General features: G+C 38.6%; 1 protein-coding gene across 1 annotated transcript in view; it reads right to left on the bottom strand.

Annotated features, from left to right (window-relative positions):
* The window catches only part of cdh23 (cadherin-related 23), a 246,948-nt gene that overhangs the window by 130,584 nt on the left and 95,127 nt on the right, over nucleotides 1–21,237 (bottom strand). The window contains exon 8 of the mRNA XM_055227160.1: nucleotides 18,459–18,537. Within this exon, the coding sequence (XP_055083135.1) occupies nucleotides 18,459–18,537 (79 nt within the window). The remainder of the gene's footprint in view (nucleotides 1–18,458; nucleotides 18,538–21,237) is intronic.

Raw genomic sequence — 21,237 nt, forward strand, 5'->3', positions numbered from 1 at the left:
AGATCTAGTATGTCAACTTTTTTTTTATTCACAAATGTCAAACCTGACCCTTTTGCAATACTATTTACTTTTTACTCTTCTGTAAAATTCATATTGCTCTTTCCTATCCACAGCATAATTCAAATACATAAAAAAAGCATCTAAAAAAACAAATACAACAAAAAAGATGACTAAAATGATGAAAACATGAGATATTAAATGTCCTTCACTTTAGTATCAGCTTAAGAACCTTTATGACATTGACAGGACATTATGAACATCTTCACAAAAAAAATATTCAATAAGAACAGAACCAGACTAAGTTTAAAACAGCAGGGTTTACAGCAGTTATGTCCAAGTACACCTCTAACATGTGACAAAGGTTTTTTTAGTGACCTTTGATATATAACAACACCTTCAGAAAACAGCAGACAGACAACAGAGGAGAGAAATCTATCACACAGTAGTTTAACTCAGTCTCAGTCACTTCGTCATGCTTAGACTTGTTCAGAGCAGTGGGCAGTGCCTGTCTCCTGACTACACTCATGTCTGCAAAAGTGAAACTAACACAGTCACTCTGACAGAGACATGGCGCAGAGAGCTCTAAACCAGGAAACCATAACTTGTTCCATCTGTTTGGAACTGCTGAAGGATCCAGTGACTCTCCCCTGTGGACACAGCTACTGCAGGGACTGTATCCAAACCAACTGGGACCAAGAACAGAAGTACAGCTGTCCTCAATGCAGAGAGACATTTGTCCCAAGGCCTGGTCAAGAGCATGGTGTTAGCCAATATAGTGGAGGAGCTGAGAGAGAAAGGGCTCACAGCACCTCCTGCTGACCACTGCTACACTGATCCTGGAGATCTGAGCCGTGATATGTGCACTGGGAGAAAGCTGAAGGCTGCCAGCTCTTGTCTGCAATATCTTGTCTCTTACTGTGAGACTCACCTTCAGCCTCATCGTGATGTTGCAGTACTACAGAAACACCAGCTGGTGGCGCCCTCTGACAAACTCCAGGAAAACTACTGCTCTCAACACAACGAGGTGAAGAAGCTCTTCTGCCGCACAGATCAGCAGATCATCTGTTACCGCTGCTCTGTGGACCAACACAAGGGCCATGACACAGTGTCCTCTGCAGCAGAGAGGGCCCAGAGGCAGGCACAGCTGCAGGCCAACAAGCCCCTGCTGCTCCAGAGTCTCCAGCACAAAGAGACTGACCTGAAGAAGCTCCAACAGGACACCCAGGACATCAACCACTCTGCCCAGAGAGCACTGCAACAATATGGAGACATGTTCACTCAGATGATCCTTATCCTGGAGGAAAGACGCTCTGAAGTGGAGCAGCAGATCCAGGCTGAGTGCAAGACCAAACTGAGTCAAGTTCAAGAGCTCCAAGACCAACTACAGCAGGACATCGGTGAGCTGAAGAGGACCATCTCTGAGCTGGACACACTGTTGTTCACACCGGATCATAACCAGTTTATACTGCACTGTCCCACACTGTCCACACCCATAAAGGGGACAGAGTCTAGGGTCCAGACTGGACTGAGGGGGGACTTTGAGGATGTGACCAGAGCTGTGTCAGTGCTCAGGGACAAACTGCAGCTCACTATAAGAGTGCAAACTGACTGAACCTGAGATATGCACCAGAGAGGACTTTGTCAGGTATACATGGGACATTATATTGGACCCAAACACGGCATTCAAAACTCTGTCTCTGTCTAATGGAAACAGAAGAGTCACAGCTATGGATAAAGAGCAGAGTTATCCTGGTCACCCAGAGAGTTTTCTTACAACATGGCAGGTCATGAGCAGAGAGAGTCTGACGGGTCGCTGTTACTGAGAGGTGGAGTGGGAAGTTCGATATTCATATAGCAGTGTCCTACAAGGACATTAAGAGACATTAGACCTTCACTAAACGCAGATTTGGATATAATGATAAATCCTGGGCCCTACAATGTGAGGAAAGGAGATATTCATTTTGGTTCAATAATGTTGAATCTGAGGTCTCGTCCAGAATCTGGGTTTAACCTGGAACACAACGCAGGGGCTCTGTCTTTTTACAGTGTTAAAGGTCAGAGCATGAGCCTCCTCCACAGAGTCCACACGACCTTCACTCACCCTCTGTTCGTTGAAGCCTGGTTTAGTAGATGGAGACAAAGCCCATTTCATTAAGCTCAAATGAATTTTTTTTTAAGGCTATTTTTCTGAAGTTTGAAATGAGAATGTTAGAGTTTGGGCCAGTTACACAAACATGCAGTAGAGCAGGATGGTGGAAGACTTTGGACAGTTACTTTAATACTTATATTTTTAATTCATTGTGTGATAGTTAAAAATTACATTTTTCTTGATTATATATCTGAAATCTTAATTAACCAGGGTGATTTTTTTGTAAATGCAATTCAATGTCTTAAGGGTAAAAAATATTATAATTTAAAAATGCATGAAGAAGTCATTATTTAATAAAACAGCTATGGATAAAGATCAGAGTTTTTGTGATCACCTGGGGAGGTTTGTTGGGTGGTGTCATGAGCGAGAGAGTCTGACAGGCTGTTGTTACTGGAAGAGTGGGATGTCTCCTCACAAAAAGATTTAATGTAAAGTAATAATATCAACCCAATAACAAACTGCAGTTGTTTTGGTAAACTGTTAGCCATCTATAATATTTGGTGCAAAATTATATGTTACAATACAATACATTTTATCATGATTTAACTCTTGCATACAATAACTATTTTACTTCAATTACCATTTACATTCTAATTCCAGCTCCAAACTGGTCATATGGGAGAAACCATGTGGAATGCTGGATCTGTTATTACTGTAAATCTGTAAACACACAATTAAGTAGAGTCAGGTTCAGGGGAAAAGGGTGCAGGCCTATGATTACACAATAATCATAATTAATCATATCATAGTTAATAATTGTATGACATTTTTCTACATTACATATCTGAAATCTGTTTTTCTTTATATATATATATATATATATATATATATATATATTCTTTCATTGTGTACATATGTGTACATATCCAACAATCATGTTTTGTATTAGATATAAAACTAGCCCATACAATGTTAATTTAGCTACATACATTTAGTTTTAGTTACATTTTTTGTACATAGTTTAATACAACTGCAACTAAAAATTGGTGGACAAGTCGAACCATTATTTCTATAGTACATTGAGATTTTCTAAAAGTTGAGCATGGCAACAGAGGGGTATATTTACTAAGCCAGATGCTAAATCACCAGTGCAAACATGGAATTACAAATTGCGTGTGCGATTTCTGCTCTGTACGTACACACGGACTACGTCATGACTGCCTATACTGTCTTGTGCATGTCGCCCAGCTTCGTCCAGACCTAAAGCCAATGATACGTAGAGGAGAAACAGCTGATGCGCACGCATGAGAGACAGGACCCAGGCTAATCTTTTATCATAGCCTTATATGGTGCTGCCGACAATGCTGATCCAAGACAGATCATAACGGAGTTGAATTAGCGCGAGAATAAAGAACACAACCGAACGCACGCCACGTGCATGGCTTGGTCATTTGGGATCAGCACCGTATGTGAAAAAATTGGTGACCTGCAACAGGCACTCCTCTTCCCATACAAAATGTGGACCCAATTTGTTGAGAGGACATCTCTGCTGGGACACTTTTTGTGGATTAGGGCCAAAGTGTCATAAAGTGTATTATTTTATTATGCCATTGCCATCTTTAAAACAGTGTAATTACTAAGCTATTTTAACTTTGTGAATTAGCAAGTGTAAACTCAAAAACTGGAACTGTCTATCCTCTGCCAATAATTTACACATGTCTTTCCAATGTGGTAAATTTTCACAAAGCATTTGCTGTCGTCATCTTGATAAATTAAGCAGCACTTTCAAAAACAACTTCATCTGCATTTTCTCCTCCTTTTATTGAGCATTTTGTCCAAAACACCCCGTTTTCATATTCATTTGGTCTGTGCAGTGTCCATAAAGCGTCTATAAGAGACGACAATCTGAAATGCATTTCTGTGTCCAATGCATTTAGCACACATGCAAAAAATACAAAATTTCATATAATATAGTAAGTATACCCCTAGACAGAGATGTATTAACAAAGTACATTTGGATTTGATAATTCCACTATCTTTAATATAAAAGGTCTTTCGGCATGCATTTTAGAATCTGTATAGCCAAGATAACAGTATGATGATCAAAACAGACAATTTTTTCAGTGGCCGACTAGTCAAGTTTATTCAGACTAATCATTGAAGCCCTTATAGACCCTGCTCCTCCTTGTGGGAATTAGGCTCTCCTTCATACAGTTTACAGAAATAGCTGGGGTCTGGACTCTGCAGAGAAACAGGTTCAGATGAAGTCTACAGTGGACAACCTCAGGGTCAACAGATTAACCTGCAGTGCGTGTACTCTCTCCCCGCTCACGGCTCTATTATAGACCGGACCACGGCTGGAATGAAGAGGAGGGAAGCTGCGGTCCAGAGATCACAGGGGGGGCATCAGGGGGAGGGGGGCGGGGGCCTACGGAGAGGCACCAGCCCGGGGTAATTAGCCTGGGCCAGGGCCAAGAGGTGGGAGAACGAATACTGCTGATCATAACTGACTAAAATATTCTAAAATATTCAGGGAAGTTAAGTTCAAAGTAGAAGACTAGATATAACACTATACATTCTTCTTATAGTGTTCTATACATGGTGTGTGTTTAGAACATATTGTGCAAAAACAGACTTTTTCAAACTAGGGCTGCAACTATCGATTATTTTAGTCATTTATTAATCTATTGATTATTTACTTTGATTAAACAAGTAATCTATTATTTTTTAATCTTTCATAAAACATTCTTAAAAGCATATTAGTTGTTAATGTTTTTTTGGTTTTTTTTAAGTTATAGTTAAAACAAATTGCTAAGCATTTGTTTCTGCTTGAAATAGCACATTTATTCTTAATTGCACATCAATACATCCCCAAAACAGAAAAATCTCACTTGAGATGATATGATAGATATCAAAATGTTCCTAGAATATTTCTTACCAATGTATTTGTTAATAAACTTCATAGTAAACCGGCCACATTAAATGTGAACTACATTTACAGTTTCTATAATAGAAAATAAAGTTTTTTGTCCCATCACTTCAGCTAAGAGTTAACATCTACATGCTGCTGTGTCTTTGAGCTCTGTCTGCAGCACTGAGGTGGAGTCATTTTGCAGCGCTAGCTCCATGTGCCGTTTGATTTAGCCTCCATGTCTTTCGTCCTTTCGTCGTGGTCTTTTATTGAACTGGTTTGTTTTCATCATTGTGGTCCTCTGTGCTCCCACGTTCAACTGCACTCGGCTCCCTAAAATCACTTGTGGATCTAAAATACCCCAATTTCTTTCAGTGTTGTGCATGGATCTATTAAAATAACTGGATGGTGGTAGTTTAGAGCTGTGTTGAGTTGGAATGGTGGCCACTCATTGGTACTATAACAAAAATCCCTCCTACCCAGAAAGGATTTTTCTCATGCAATGTAATGTGTGGCTGACAGGGCAGCTACAGCTATCACAAAGGTCCAATTTTGTGTTGATTTTTACCTATTGTCAGATCAAAAACTTTTTCTTACCTCAAAATCCGTCTGTTGTTTAAAAAAAGTGTTTTAATCGTTACCTCTGGCTATGCTCTATGTCCACTCTAGCTAAACTCAAGCACTGATTGGTTACAGCGGTCAAGTGGTACGACATGAACGAGCATGTGAGTGATGTGAATGAGCCGAACTGTCATGAATAAGCCACAGGTTTAGAACATGTTTCAGAAGCTCCCTGGAAGCCTAAACATTATAATTTAAATGTTATTATTTATTATTTCCTTGTCTGATTCATGGCCTCTCTGCTCGCTCTCGTTGCACAGTCTCATGAGGGGTAGCTCAACCGCACATAGTGGATGGGCAGGGCAGGACCGAATGTACCTAGCCGCTTATGGCTAAACTAGCGATATGCGCCACTGAACATGGTCCATTGACTTCAATGGGCAGCCATGTTTAGGCCTGGTGTTGTGCAGATGGTGCTGTGCAGGCTCCATGTGGAAACATGCTCTGTGCAGTAACAAGTTCCACAGTGGTTCTATGCGCTGTGTGCTGTTCAGTTTCATGTGGTTTTAACTAATTATAATAATTAAACAAATCATCAAGGCAATAAAATAAGAAATGAAACCTTTTAGTAATCAAATTACTTTATTAACTTGATTAATCGTTTCAACCCTGGATCATGCCAACTGCTCTTTTCATTTATTTTATTTTATTAATCTTCAATTTTATTTTCTTTATTGTTGATAAACAGATTTGGCAGTGTCCCGTAGCAATTGTGAGGGGGAAAAAAAAAAAAGGAGTGGGCGACAGCAGGATGCGGCTTTGTTGTGATAACGTTTATGGCAATGTACAGTAAAGGTGAAGGCGGGTCTCAACTCCTAATATCTCATCGGGCTCTGCAATTTTCCAACCCAGAAATTAGTGGACTTGTTTCTTTTACTAAGATGTTTTGGATCAATATTACTATTTAAATTGTCCAAAATGCAACAAGTGTCACATAATAGCTATAGAGCAGACAGAAGCACAATGTGTTTTTTTTTTTTTGTTTTTTTTTTTTTATAATAACAATAGTAAATATATATTACTTGAAATTTGACCCTGCCTTGTGACTATAACTGAGCAATTATACTTATTTTGAAAACCCTAGATACAAATTTAACATTTAGGGATTGTTTAAAAAAAATCTTTGAAAAGTTTAGCCATGCAACAGGTATTGTTAGCAGCAGGAGTTTCAATTAAACAAAGTGAAATGAGACGAATAAATAAATGAATGTCAGTACATTTTCTGTAATAAATCCTTATGTATCTAATATAGTGTTGCTCGAGGTTTGTTTGTGTAATTAGTTTCTGTATTTACAAACCAATCATGTCAGATTTACTCTCAGGCAAAAGAAATAAATAATAAATTAAATTTAAAAAAAGAGTATTTCAAACTTGATGGTTAAAAAGTGATTCCTATATTTGAAGGAGCAGTTGTATAAAGAGCTAAAGGCAATTTATTTTGTTCAGTGTAAAGGTAACAACAGAAAGTTTGTTTATTTATTTATTACTTTACTAAATAGCTGAGGTGCTGTGGGAGAATGATTTGTGCTTCTACTTCTCTGCAAATAATTTCTGTGCCAACCAAAGACGGTAAAGGTGCACTATGCAACTTTAACAGGGTTCACCACCTGCTTGTCTCCATGGAGAGATATGATTGCTTTGCCTGGAATGTTCCACAGTATTGCTTTAAACATATCCATTTCCAGCAATCAGAGCTGTTTTACTGCTCACAAATACCTTGAAAAACATGGATTCTTATTGTCAATGCTCACCTAACTTGGCTTAGCGGTGCCACCTGCTTGTCTCTGTGGAGATTGGTAAGTTTAACGCCATACTGTGGAACATTAAGTCAGAACATATCTGTGAAACTGACATCATAGATAGAGCAGGTTTAATTTCACACCTGTAACTGTCAAGGATGCCCTTCCCCTATACTCTCTACTATACTATTGTTTATATCGTAAATATAATGGGGAAAAAGTCAAACACACATAGGACCTCGTTGTGAGGTTAATATCTGCAAACTTGAGTGATTTATTTGAGATTTTTTTTAGTATCTTGCCATAGCACATCCCTGCAGTGTCACGGTGCTGCACTAATAGTCTCAATTGTCTCATTATGGCTGATATTGACGTGGTGGCGCAGTGGGCAGAGACGCCGCAGGGCTCAGACAGCACACTCTGGGCTTCCTGTTTCAGAATTGGTTTGTCAGCTTCAGCGGCTTGACCAGAGCAGAGAAGAGCAGAGCAAAGCAGACTATCCATCTCCAACAGCTGCATGTAAGCCACATGGTCAAGGGTTAAATTTGTTAAAAAGTGCAGTCTTCTCAATATTAAGATTCTCATAAACTAAAATGGCAGGATTATATCATCAAATTAACCCTGGTTATAGTTGTATTTCATGAGACTTAAGGTGTAACTTTTCTAGTGGGGGGTTCAATACCATACTAAAATACAAATGTTTTTCTCGTTCAGAAAGTATGTATTCTTAATGAGAGTGGATGCTCCTCTCCTAATGCCATTCTCAAAGCCTTTGTTCATTCCATACTCTGTTTTAAGCTACTGCTGCCCTGAAGTAGACTAATGGAAGTGAGGCTGCCGATCTGTGCCATCGGCCCCTCCAACCACTACCAACACACAACAAGACATGGCTGAAATGTCTTGCATAAGGACACAACAACAAAGCTTGTTCTGAGTGGGAATCAGACCTCCAACATTCGGGTTAGTGTTTGAGTGCTGTAACTACTGTCACCCCGTTAGCCATTTTGCTTATTATTAAATGACACACATTTCATAATTATTGTATTGTGTATAACTTATACTTTGAAGAATCACAAACACACATGAGTGAGAGGGGGGTAATTATGACCCAAAAGCCCAGGGGGTCCACAGAATCTAAAGGCTAGAGACACACAGCTCCATGAATTCACAGCCCTCCCTGCACAACGCTCCTCGCACAGCCCTCCCTATCAGCGCTGGCCTCTCCTGACAGGACACAGTGAGTGGGCGTCCCACAGAGAGGACCGTAATCATATTCTAATGTCTGATAAAGACTCCCCAGAGCTTGTCCCGGGCAGTGGAGAGATCCCAGAGGTCAGAATAGCTTTCTCATGCAACAAATGAGTATAAAAAACACTGCAGTTATTCACCAAGACGCCACGCAGTTTGTTTGTGGTGCTGCTTATGTGAAGGCATGTATAATTGGTCTGAGCAGAGACTGTCGGAGCGCTGTGTGGCTAACTGAGGTTAATTCTGTGATGTGGGACTCTGGGGCATTATACACACTCTGGCATTAGCGCCTGTACTGGACTGGAAAATGAGAAACCACAACATGTTTTTCTAGTGAATGGACACAAGTGCATCTACAAACACTGCTATGACTTACAGAGGGAGTCTAGAGGCTCCACAAGGTAATAGTGGAATATTAAAATAGCAATTTGATGGGACAGACAAACATAATAATTCAGGCTTCACGAAGAATGAAGTGAGGGCTCATTAGAAGGATAATCTCCTTAAATGCTCTCAGAGACTGGAGTCAGAGAGAAACAGAACTGTGTGCTTATTATGCAGAGCGGCCCAAACACGGCGCATTTATCTGATGAAGCCAATGGAGTGTGCGACAAGTGTCTGACAATGACTTTGTGCGCGCTGAGGACACCACCAGGACTTGTCTAAGTGTAATGGGCATGACTAAAGCGTGACAACTGTTTCTGTTAGTGACAACACCAGGGGGCCGCTGGAACACAGTAATGTGATATGGCACTACGCCAGGCTGCAGTCTGCAGGCTAAGATCTGTGGACTTTACTAAATGTACACAAATGAGTGTCACTTTTAAGGCTCCCGCCCACAGGCTCACGTTAATGATGAGCTTTAGTTGAATTCTCTCTCACATCTGTGCATTACACCTCTGTGAGACAGGCTCTGCACTCATGTGTTCTGTTTGGGACGCTCTGATAATGGCCCTGTGGGTGTCTTGCCATTGGCAGACAAGCTGCATTTCATGAATACTCAATGAATGAACCAGTTTTATCAAAAGTTTTCTTTCAAAAAGCTTCAAGGACAAAATTCAAGACAATTTTCTGGCAAATAAGTAAGCTTCACTTTTGCTCTTAAAATCATGATGCTTCACAAGTTATAGCCTAAATAACAAACACATTACTACATCACTATGACTATGCAAGGCAAGGCATTTATGTCAAACTGAGTATTAAAGCCATTTATTATTTATGCCATCGTCTTCTAAGGTATATGTATATGAGCACTAAAGCATATTTTTGGTTAAAGCAGAGAGAAAAGCAGCACAGGCTCTACACTCACACTTTGTAGGCGATGTTTGCTGTTACAGTTCTTTGACCCGATTTGTTCACAGTTTGTGCGACTAAACCAAAAGTGCTGTTTCTGCAGGTTCTGTACCAAACAACAGCTGTCTGTGAGACACAGGCAAAAAAGGAAATCCATTCTGACATCTGGCGACATGCTGCTGCACAACTGAGTGGGACATATACAAAACCAACACTGTTCATCAGCACAGGTAATTTAGTTAGAAGGAAAATGTAAATATCAACATTAATTTATTTTTCAGCAAGGGATGTAAACTACTAAACTACTTTCTTAGTCAAAACTCTATGTGCAGTATGGTCAACTAGAAAACCATTGGGCTGGTACCTAATTGTTTCTCATGTATATTTGAGCAAAATGTGTCTTGCTCCTTTACAGATATACAATATAAGCAGCTCTTGAGGTCAAAATAAGTCTGCTGCATGTTGTCTGCATCTAAGTCGTGAAAAGCTCTTATCAACTCATCATGGTGAATAAACAGGATGCTGTTTGTTGTTGTTGTTTTTTTTTACATTTTATAAGGCAAGCAGGTAAAACACACCGTTTTATAGACTAAACAACTAAAGGCTATATAGTTGCAGAATCAGCTGTATAACATGACTAAGTTGGGCCTAAACCTGAGTAAACCTGCTTCCCAGACTGCTCAGACTTTGGGATTGTGTTGTGCGCAGCGTGCCGTAGACTATCTGCTTTTGGGAGAGAGATTACACAGTCTGAGCTGGAGGAGGGCTTCCGAGCGTCTAATTGAAAATCTACAGAAATCCCAGCGTCACAATAAAAGTCCCCCGGAGAATAACAGGTATTAGGCTTGTCCATATTACAGCAGCTGATCTGAGCAGGGACCAGAGGAAGGAACTTGGGGATAGAGAGATATGGGAATTTCAGACTAAAGAAATAATCGCCTTTTCTTATCGGTTAGTCCAGACGAGAAATAGCGCCGGTACCTGTCCGACCTGCACCCAGCCACCTCTGAGACAGGTGCATTGGTCTTGTACAGGACCTTTGAACCAATATGGGACAGGGGCAGTAAGAAAGATATTTATATTCTATGTGTGGGAGCTTGCAGCAGTGTGAAAAGAAATTTCTATAATAAAGCTGTATTAAAGTGATCATCTTTTATCAATTTAGACAATTATTCTGCTTTGGTTGTTTCAAATTACAATCCAATAATGTAATTTATTCTTTTAGTTTAATCTCTGAAAAAGCCCTGAAAAAGAAAATTCCCATAGGAGAGAAAGCAGAGCAAGAAAAGGCGTAATCGGGGATTTGTTGAGCTGGTGTGAAACAAAAGATACAAGTAAGAACACAGATAAACAACAGGCAGATAGTTCCGAGGGACATCCATTTTGTCCATGACAGGTGGAATGGACTTAAGGCTCAAATCTATACAAAATTGAAAAAAAAAAAGAAACACGCACATTTTGAACAGATCAGTGGATTTGTGTGACTTTCCTGTTGAAGAGTCTGCCTTCAGCTTCTGTGAACTGCCATTCCTTTGCCTAGAATATTCCATGCTTTCTTACTGCAAGTGGGGTCGCCTTTCAACAGATCTGACCAGTAATTTTTGCCTGGTAGTGCCAACTGTTTTGTATGCATGGAGACTGATAAGTTTAATGCGTCGAACCCTTCAGGCAAAGCAATAACATCTTCATAGAGACAGGCAGGTTAGCACTTCTCATACATGACGTATATATATGTGACTTTGATTACATTTATTTCCATTAAGATCTATATAAATAATTAAAGTATGTTGTGTTGATATGTAATATAAAACCATGAAATATCTTTAAATGGCAAATACTATGTCTAAGCCCCTAACAAGCTAGACTAGAGCAAATATATTACATTATCCTACTAACATGAGGTAACCCTTTGGCACAGTAACCTACAACAATTACAGTTAAGTCGATTCAATATGTCAAACAGAGGCCGACGTCATAGAAACAGGATATCTGACTCCTGCTGTTCAGGTTTAGGTTACCCCTACAAGCACTCACCTGGAGACCTGATCTACTTACTGCATTTATACATGCACGACCTGTCTGTTTAATCTACTTTGTGGGTGTAAGCTAGTCACAATGGTCAGTCTCTGAGCAATAAAATATATATGTTTTTCCTTTAAAAAAATTAAATAGGCAGCTGGGGATAAACAAAGAAATTGACACCGCTTGAATATTTTGTATGATGTAATTTTGTTTTGGATGCAAATATTCTATTAAATGCTTTTAAAGGGAACGCATTACACCATTTTCTGATCTATGTTATAATGCTGTTTTCTCATCACAAACATAACTAGAGTTGAGTTTTGTTTCATTCACACCAGTTCTTCTCTCAAACGGAAAACACTCATCTCATTGCACCTTGTGATGTCATGTGGTAATACAGGAAGTGCTTCACTTTGTTTTTAAACTTCATACACCTTCACTCGAAGCATTTGGATGATTTGAGCCCTGGAATTGCCAATCTCTACTAAACAAAAGGCAAAAAGCAGCTGTTAACATGACTAAAGCATCAAACTAAAGCTTCATGACATCACAAGGTGGAACAGAGCATTTTGAGCTTTGGAGATGACAGACTAATAATAAAAGGTTATTCAAACATGTGTGAATGAAAGAAAACATAACGTTAGCTATATTTTTGATGAAGTAACATCATTATAACATGGCTTAAAGCTCACAAGAGTCAATTTTGTGTAATATAGGGCCGTTAATGTAAAATCATCCATAAAGTTTGGTAGCATAATTTAGAATATTAAATAGTGCAGTGTGTCTGTTTCAAATAGTTTCTAAATAAATTAAATGTGTTTGAATTTTTTCCTCTTTCTTTCCTTTCATGTTTCATTTTTAGGCAGAACTAATGTAGGAAACTAGTCATACAGTGACTCAAAACTTTTTACTCTGGATGCCCTTCAACAGCATAACATATTTGAGTGTTTTGGACAGGGAGATAAAGAGGCTGAACAAGTTATGATCCAGATTATGATCAAAATGATGTTATAATTGAAACCTTCGCAACTTGAATATAGCTGACAGGACAGTAAAAAGTTTAAACAAAAGTTAAAATATCGCTGAAGAAGTTACTGGTCACTGGACACATCAGATTTCAAGTTAAACTACTTTTATGTTTTGGTGCTGCCCTGAACAACAACCACAACAAAACTATCAACGCTTCTACTTTGCTTTGTACACAGCAATCCCAGATCTGTGCTCTGATTGGACGAGGGAAAGGAAATCCTCATCTCAAGTCCCACAATCATTAGCATAAATCACAGTTGCAATTAAAAGCTCGTTTATCTTAATTACTGAACTAATGAGACGCGTCCCGCAGGAGTGACTGGGGATCTCCGAGGACAGAGACAGAGGGAGCGGAGCCTCACTTAAAACATGCATAACCCGCGCGCATCTGCCCCCTGCTGTGGACAGACGGAGGGGACATCCGGGCCAGGAAACAAGGCTCAGCATTCAAACACATGGGAGGCTCTTGTTAACGATGTGTGGCATTGATAGTAGACAAGAGTAAATGTCCAAACTGTATTTAGAAACTACGTAACGATGCACGATGGCCTAGGGGTGAGGCTGGAGCTTATATGCAAGGCTCTGTGCAAACCTCACCGTCATGGGATCGATTCCCAGTTACAACAATTTGCAGAATATATGCTGGGCAACATGGCAAAAAAAGAGAGACGTTTTCCCTTGTATTGAACAGTAAATAAATATGGCTTTTAGTCTTTATTTCACTTACTTGAAATTGGTTTTAATCAGTGAAATTTAACACAAAAATACTTGCCTGGGATCCAGAACACGCATTTCTTCAATACTTTATGAAGATGTGAGTTTAGTCACCGGTGAATCACCCTGTTTTCAGATGGGGGTGATTGATAGGTGGATTAGCAAATCAGGGACAGGCACGGTCCGTCCATATTGAAAAAAAATAAAGGAAAAAAAATTACAGCGGGCTGGAAAACATTGCAGATTTCTGCTGAATAAATGAGCAAAATGCTAAACTCTTAATCTGAGGTGAGATAAATTTATTTGTAAACCATAGGTAACCAATGAGCTCCTTAGTTTCACTTTTGTCACTGAAAAAAAAAAACCCATCTGATTGCACAATCACGTTTGACCGAGCTTAAGACGCAACAGAGGATGTGGGGACCAGACTGATATAAATTTGTATAAAAAATACAGAGAGATATCATTCTGCATTTGCCAACAAAAAAAACAATTTATTCTTTCAAAATCTGAACTCCTCTCTGAACAACATGATTTTACTGACAGAATTGGCCACAGACCTGTCCATTTAAAAGCCCCAAACTGATCTGTTTGTCAAGTCAGAACAAATTCAATTAATCGCACAGACCTCGCTGTATCTCCCCCTCATCATATTCTCTCAATTTTACACTTGTCTAAAAAAGCCCACAGGCTGAAGGCAATCCTACAATACAACCCTGATAAAATGTACATCCCCAGTTAGGGCTGCATAGGTGATACTGACAAAGTAAAAGAAAGATTATCCTGAGGTCAATGCTATGGCAATCCATCAGGTTTGAATATCTCAAAAAAGGTGAATAGGCAGAAATATCACTTTATATCCTATATTTTATACACTGCAAGTTTGCTTTATTTTCATATTCAATCCGTTTTGCAGCCTTTTTTGATATGTCTTATTATAGTATACACTTGATATTCTGTTTTTCATATATCTGAAACAACAATTGTGATGTTATTCATTTTTCATTATATCTCTATCTCTACCCACGGTGTCTTGTCTGAAACACACGGCAGCCTCGTACCACAGCGCCCCCTCCCTCCTCCGTGCTGGCTCTGCTGCACCCTTCAGCTCCCATTATCTGTCAAACTTATAATGATTGTATCAGGCTACGGGCCCATCTCCATGAGGGCTTAGTGCAGTGCTATAACTCCTGATATTGCACTGACTGGGAATACATCGCACCACCTAATTAATGTCTTTTTAATGCTCTTCTCCTCTAGAGCCTAACTCAGCCCTTCAACTCTGCAACAAACAGTGCACACAACAACACCACATGTGGCAGACGGTAAGTAAGACAAAGTGAACCAGAGGCCTGTGAAGACGCATGTCCTCTACAAACTCAGGCGCCAACATGTGATCGCTCCACTGCACCGTTAAAGCACATATGACAGGTTAGGCCACTGGTTCTCAAGCAGCGGTACAAGGATTCTTCCACAATTCAAGTATTTTCTGAACAAAGAGTCCGTTTCATCCTCATTTTTATCCTCGTTTGGGTGAATCCTTATTTTGAACTAATACAGTCCTGTTTTAATTACTATATTAAGGTCCTCATTAGCTCTACTCGAGGGTTAGCTGATCTGCGTATTTTGGACCCCAAGCTTAGACCTAGAATAGTCCAATTATAGATCGCCTTAGATCTGGTGGCGCTAAATCGAAAGGCCAAATTGTTCCTGAGGTGGTGTGTGGTGTGGAAAGTGTGAGAACCACAGGTTTAAAGTTATTTCACTGAAACAAAAGTTAACATAAGTGTATTTAAGATTTAACTAAAGATTCGTTCCTTTTTTTATTTTGGCAAAGTTTATCATTTTACTTCCTGGTTGGACAGGGACAGCAGATATGACATATGCAGAGGTAATTCAATAACTGTTACCTATAGCAACCACTAGGCCTGTCACAATAATGACTATATTAACTTATCGTTCAGTATAGGAATGATGGAAGAATATTTTTTGGGTGATTATGTATATTGTGTGTACATTTTTTTGCTTATATGATAAGATTTGAGTTGTAGAAGGTTGAATTAATAACTTCTATGACTCATTACGATGCAAACTAAAGTGTTTTTTTTTTTTTTTTTTTGCCATTTATTTATTGCAGCTCTTTTTTTTTAGAATTTAGAATTTTTATTTATTTATTTTTCTGGTTTAAATCTGCTCTTGGGTTTTTCTGTCAGTGACATACATTAGTTTCAATAATATTGTTTATCGTCTATATTTACTTTAGCAATATATCACACTTCAAAATTTGTTATTGTGACAGGCCTGAACAAGACTTGTCTACACAATAGTTATGATTAGGCTAATAAATATAAATGACAACATTTTTATTTTATTAAATGGATGAACTTCGGATGTAACTTTGCATGTTCATGACATAAGTAGAGGTATTCCTTTTAGAACTACTTCCTTTTTTCCACAAACCACCATTTGACTGATAGGACACTATGACAAATATTTACCACTGGTATTAACTTACCAAGCCAAGTAATACTATTAGAAAAACATTTAAACCTGTTATATGCACCTTTAAAACGCACCATGTGTCCAGTCGGACCCCTGCGCTCGGCTCTAGGGTCAGACATTGACTCAGCAGATGGCACAACAATGGATATCTTTATCACCCAAATTCCCACACTGACCAGGATTCCCGGGCCACGCCAGCCGGGCAGTCCAGCTGGCAGCTCCGGAGGCTAGTGTCCTCCCATCGTGTCCAGGACAGTCCAGAAGGGGGCGCTCGAGAGTTTAAACTATGACAGTTTTCATGTTTCTCTAATTATTACTTGGTTTGGAGGAAGGTACCTGAGATAAATATTTATCATAGTTTTACATCAGTTAAGTGACAGTTTGTGGAAAAAGTTGAGATGAAAAGTACAAAAATACAGGAAGTAGGCTGGTGGTCTAAAACAGAATACTTCTGCATATGCCATCAACACAGAAAATTCAATCCAAAATACACACGCAAGGAAGACATTTTTCTGTCAGTTTAAACCTTAGTTTAACTAAATAAAAATATTAATAAAAGTGTTTATTTTTATTAGTCTGATCATAACAAGTTTTTGGTCCTTGTTAACATTATGATAACAGTTATGGACCTTTACATATGTTATCTGCTGCCTGTGTTTAACCAGGAAGTAAAATTCTAAACTTCACCAATATATATTTTTTTTAAACAAGGCAGTATATTCTCTCATGCTTTAGTGAAAAGAGTAGTCTAACCTGTCATATGCACTTTAACGACGCATAATCCTCCTCGCAAGCTTTATTTGACTGATAATGTAGAGGCTGCAGGATCTGTGAGGAGTGTGTCCCGCAGGACATGAGTGATAATTGTGCTACAAATAAACAGCCCAGGGGGGTATTAGAGCAGCATTACGGAGACTTGGACCGCACACGGTTTATGAGCTTTATCTTAATCGAAATATACTCCAACATGAGCCAAACTTTAATAAGTTAAAGAAATGTTGCTGGCACTTTGTATCTATCTGAGTCACTAAATTGCTTTAGGTAACATTGAAACTTGTAGAGTTTATTATTTATTTTTTTTGACTTTTGGCTTGTGTGGTAAAAAAAAAAAAAAAAAAGGGGGTTGATTTAGATGTTGAGAGAGATTGTACCAACGCCTTTGTCAAATAAAACTTAAAAGACATTTTCTACAATTGTTGGATCTAGCCTCTAGTGTGCCTTAGGTTTTGAGAAGGCTTTCTGGCTACTCTCTGGCATCACTGAACAACAAAGTCATATATTTTTTTTAATAATACTTTTGTTCCAAGCTATATTTTTGGCAAACAATCCAACTATACTTTTGACATTGTAAAAACAAGGTAGGGCAGCTGTTCTACGTTTCTATTGGCAAGTCATGTTCAAATTATTACATTGATCTATCTTTTGTTTTGAATTATTCTGATAGTTTCATGCTGAAATTCCAGATGCCTTTTAAAATGCCTTATATGTTATCATAGTGGAACAATAAAAAGGCTTATTTAAGACAGTTCTATACTTCAAAATAGCGTTATAACCTTTCAGTATTTGTCAATTGTTACTATTGTTTGTATTGTTGTGTGCATAGTCTGTATGTGTTATGTACTGCTGCTGCAAACCAAATTGCTCCTTGGGTAAAAAAATAAATAAAAAAATAAAAAAAAGACTCCTTAGACCTTGGCATATTTACATGGCCAGTTAAAATCTGGTAAATAGAATAGAATTTGTATGTTTGGTTTGGTTTAAATGCACAAAAGAGATGTGATCACCAAAAAGTCCTGGCAACATGTGTCTGTTAACCAATGTATTTTTAGAGCAACTGTTGTATTTGAGGAGCAATTAACCATTTTAAAATAACTCTTTCAATCTTTAACAATTTCTCTTTCATTTTTGTCTTTGTGTTAACAGAAAGAAATCAAATTACTCACAACAAATGCAACTATTAACATGACATTTCAATAATCAGCTATCTCCAGAAATGAGATAACGATCAGATTATTGCTTATAAACAGAGCCACTGTAAACTTTCTTTCTGCAATGTTGACAGCACAAGCCACATGATGAAAAATTGCGGTGAATATAAGCTGACTTTGGCATAACTGCACCAAACAGTGATTAATAGCTTATGGGCAAAGCTCTTTCCCATTCAGTGAGTGTCTGTATTGACCGAAGTGATGAAGACGAGGCCTGTCTATTATTGCAGTGGGATTATGATAAGCAGCGGTCGATCGCGCTCTGTGTGTGGGGAGAATGTTGGATTGATTGGGAGACACACCTGAGATGATCCTGTAGGCGATGGGTCTCGGACGACCAAGATCCTGGTCAATGGCTGTTATCTTCCGTACCACGTAACCCTGCGTACAGAAAACGCAAACCAGCACAGGTATTAGCTCAGTGTAACCTTTCATCATCTATTACGAACAGAGGTGTTGGTTCAAGTGGGTTACTGTAAAAGAGCCCTGTTATTGAAACACACCATTATTTTTAACTACTACATCCAAATACAGATCTAGAGCATGCCACGAAAATACCAGTTTATAACAGTACAATGTACTAATTTCAATTGATGTGTGAATTTTATGGAAGCAATCTTGTTTATCTCCCTTACTACGAAACCCTGCACACAACACAAAGCAGTACAAGTATTAGCTCAACGTGACCTTTCATTGTCTATTATGAACAGCAGTGATGGTTCAAATGTGTTGTATTACCTGTAAAAGTGCACTGGTTGGCACTAAACACTAAGTAGACTAAAGCGGTTATTCTTCACCATAGACCAGGGGCTCGTATACGGACGCGAGCACCACCTGAAGAGCTAATTCAATTAATATTTGAATGGGTCGCAGGTTATTAAAGTAAAGTAACATTGTTTTCTTACCTACATACAAATTAAATAGAAAATAACTACAATGTTTTTGGTTTTTTTCTTGTTTTGAGTTTTCAGTAATCTCTCAATTCTGCGTTAAAACTTTGTACGACGATTTGGGAAGCAATACTGTTTATATGATTTATACATTGAGGTTGTAAATTTAATTATTATATGTTACGATTTTTTAAAGTTTAAAATTTGATTTGATCAGTAATAAAATTGAGCATGGTAATTTATGATTTTTGGAGACATCTTGTGGCAATAATCTACTTTGCACAAGTGTTTCCAGCCTTCAGGAAAGCAGATTCTACGATGTTGATGTTGAGAAATTTAAATTATGATATTTAGTGAGTGTAGTATAATGATTTTGAAGCTAATTTAAGTATTCTGTCTTTGTTGTGGGTTTCTCATTCACTTTCCCTGCCCAACTAATACACTCAGCTTAAAAAAACCTGATCAATCTCACCTTTTAAAAACAGCCCCGCATAATTGTCCCTGCCTTAAATTTTTTCTCAACTATAAAACGTCTTTGACAATCTAGAAAATCACTCTATCATTATGTTTTATGTGCTACCACAGTTAAAGTCCCTGTACCCAATTGTTTCCCTTGTATTTGAGCAATATTTTCCCCAGTACAGATATAGTGTACACACAGCTCAAAATAAGTCTGCTGCATGCCGTATGCATCTAATTAGAAAGTTAAGTGAGGAATAACTTTGGACCGCAATCTGTTTCCAATGAACTAGCACTGTTTCTCACATTGTTAAAACAGTAAAACTCTGTACAGCGCTCCGTATCATGAAAGAATCTTACTAAAGTACATTAGTTAAGGGGTTGAACTGTACATCCCATACTCCCAGATCGACTATAGAGTTTTGAGTGAAGCGCTGACAGAGTTAAAGACATGTGTCACTTCCTTGTTCCACGAGGAGCTGAGGGCGTGTTGTGACAGAGCGAGTGTCAACTGTTCTCAAGGCTCACCACATATTTACATGTAAAACTCCAGCCCTGGTCCTGTCATAGGTCATCCCTCTGAGGTGTGATCTCAGCCCTCTGTTCCTCTGTGCAAGCCCGGTCAACAGGGACGAACAAATGCACAGCCTCGTCTAGTTTGGATATTTAATTGTCAATGTTAATTTACACCGTCTTTAATGCATGAATATCAAAGTAAAAGTTTAATGGCTCTAGCTTTATAGTTATGTCAAACCCCTCACTGGTCTCTGAGAGCTGTGAAAAGCGCTTATAAAGTCATCACTGTGAATTCAGAGTGCATAAGGTAACTGATGAATAATTTTGGACCACAGCAAACAGTTTAAAATGAACTAGTTGTGTTTTTTATGTTTTTAAGACAGCAAAAATCAGGTACAGCATCTTTAACAGAGCAGCATGTCCAACACAAGTCTATACAAATGGTTAAGATAGGGATACTCACAATATTAGAATTACACCAGGACAAAACGACAGCGTAGCAGGACTTTACAAACTATACATTTTGACAGAGAAGAAATAGTCCCAGATCTGAGCCATTGTTGAACTAGATTAACAGTACCATGACTGAAACAGGTGCTAAACCAAGTCAGGAAAAACAAGAATTAAACCAGGACTAAACCACCAGACTGATGGAACAAAGGCTACAACAGGAAAAAAGCAGGACAAAGTTGGGAATAAACCAAGGACAGATAAATAAGGACAGAGCAAGAACCAAACCCTGGCAATTAAACCAGGCTAAACAAGTAGTACACAGGGCCAAACCAGGACTAAACCCAAATGTGAAAACAAGAACCAAGCTAAACCAGGATTACTGGGTCTAAAAGAAAATACATTGTGTGACTTAAAAAGACTCAACTGTGATCCAAACTTCCCAAAATCTTTTTAGGCTAAAATCACACTGTGTAACTTTCTGGAGGTGGTACATCACCTGCCTGATTCAATGGAAATAGAAATCATACTTTGGAACATTCTCCATGGAGCTAGATGAACTTTATGGCATACAGTGGAATGTTGTAGCTAAGGGAACAGTATTACCATGGAAACAAACAGAAGGAGGCCCCCCTTTAGGCCAAATGAATCTGTTTTGTGGAAATGCAAGTCCACTCACAGTAAGATAAAAACACCCAAACGAGAAAAAACTCAAAACAAAACATGCATATATATTTGTAGAAAATTTGACGAAAAAGTTATATGG

This window comes from Periophthalmus magnuspinnatus, chromosome 15 (assembly GCF_009829125.3).
Source record: "Periophthalmus magnuspinnatus isolate fPerMag1 chromosome 15, fPerMag1.2.pri, whole genome shotgun sequence".
NCBI lineage: Eukaryota > Metazoa > Chordata > Actinopteri > Gobiiformes > Gobiidae > Periophthalmus > Periophthalmus magnuspinnatus.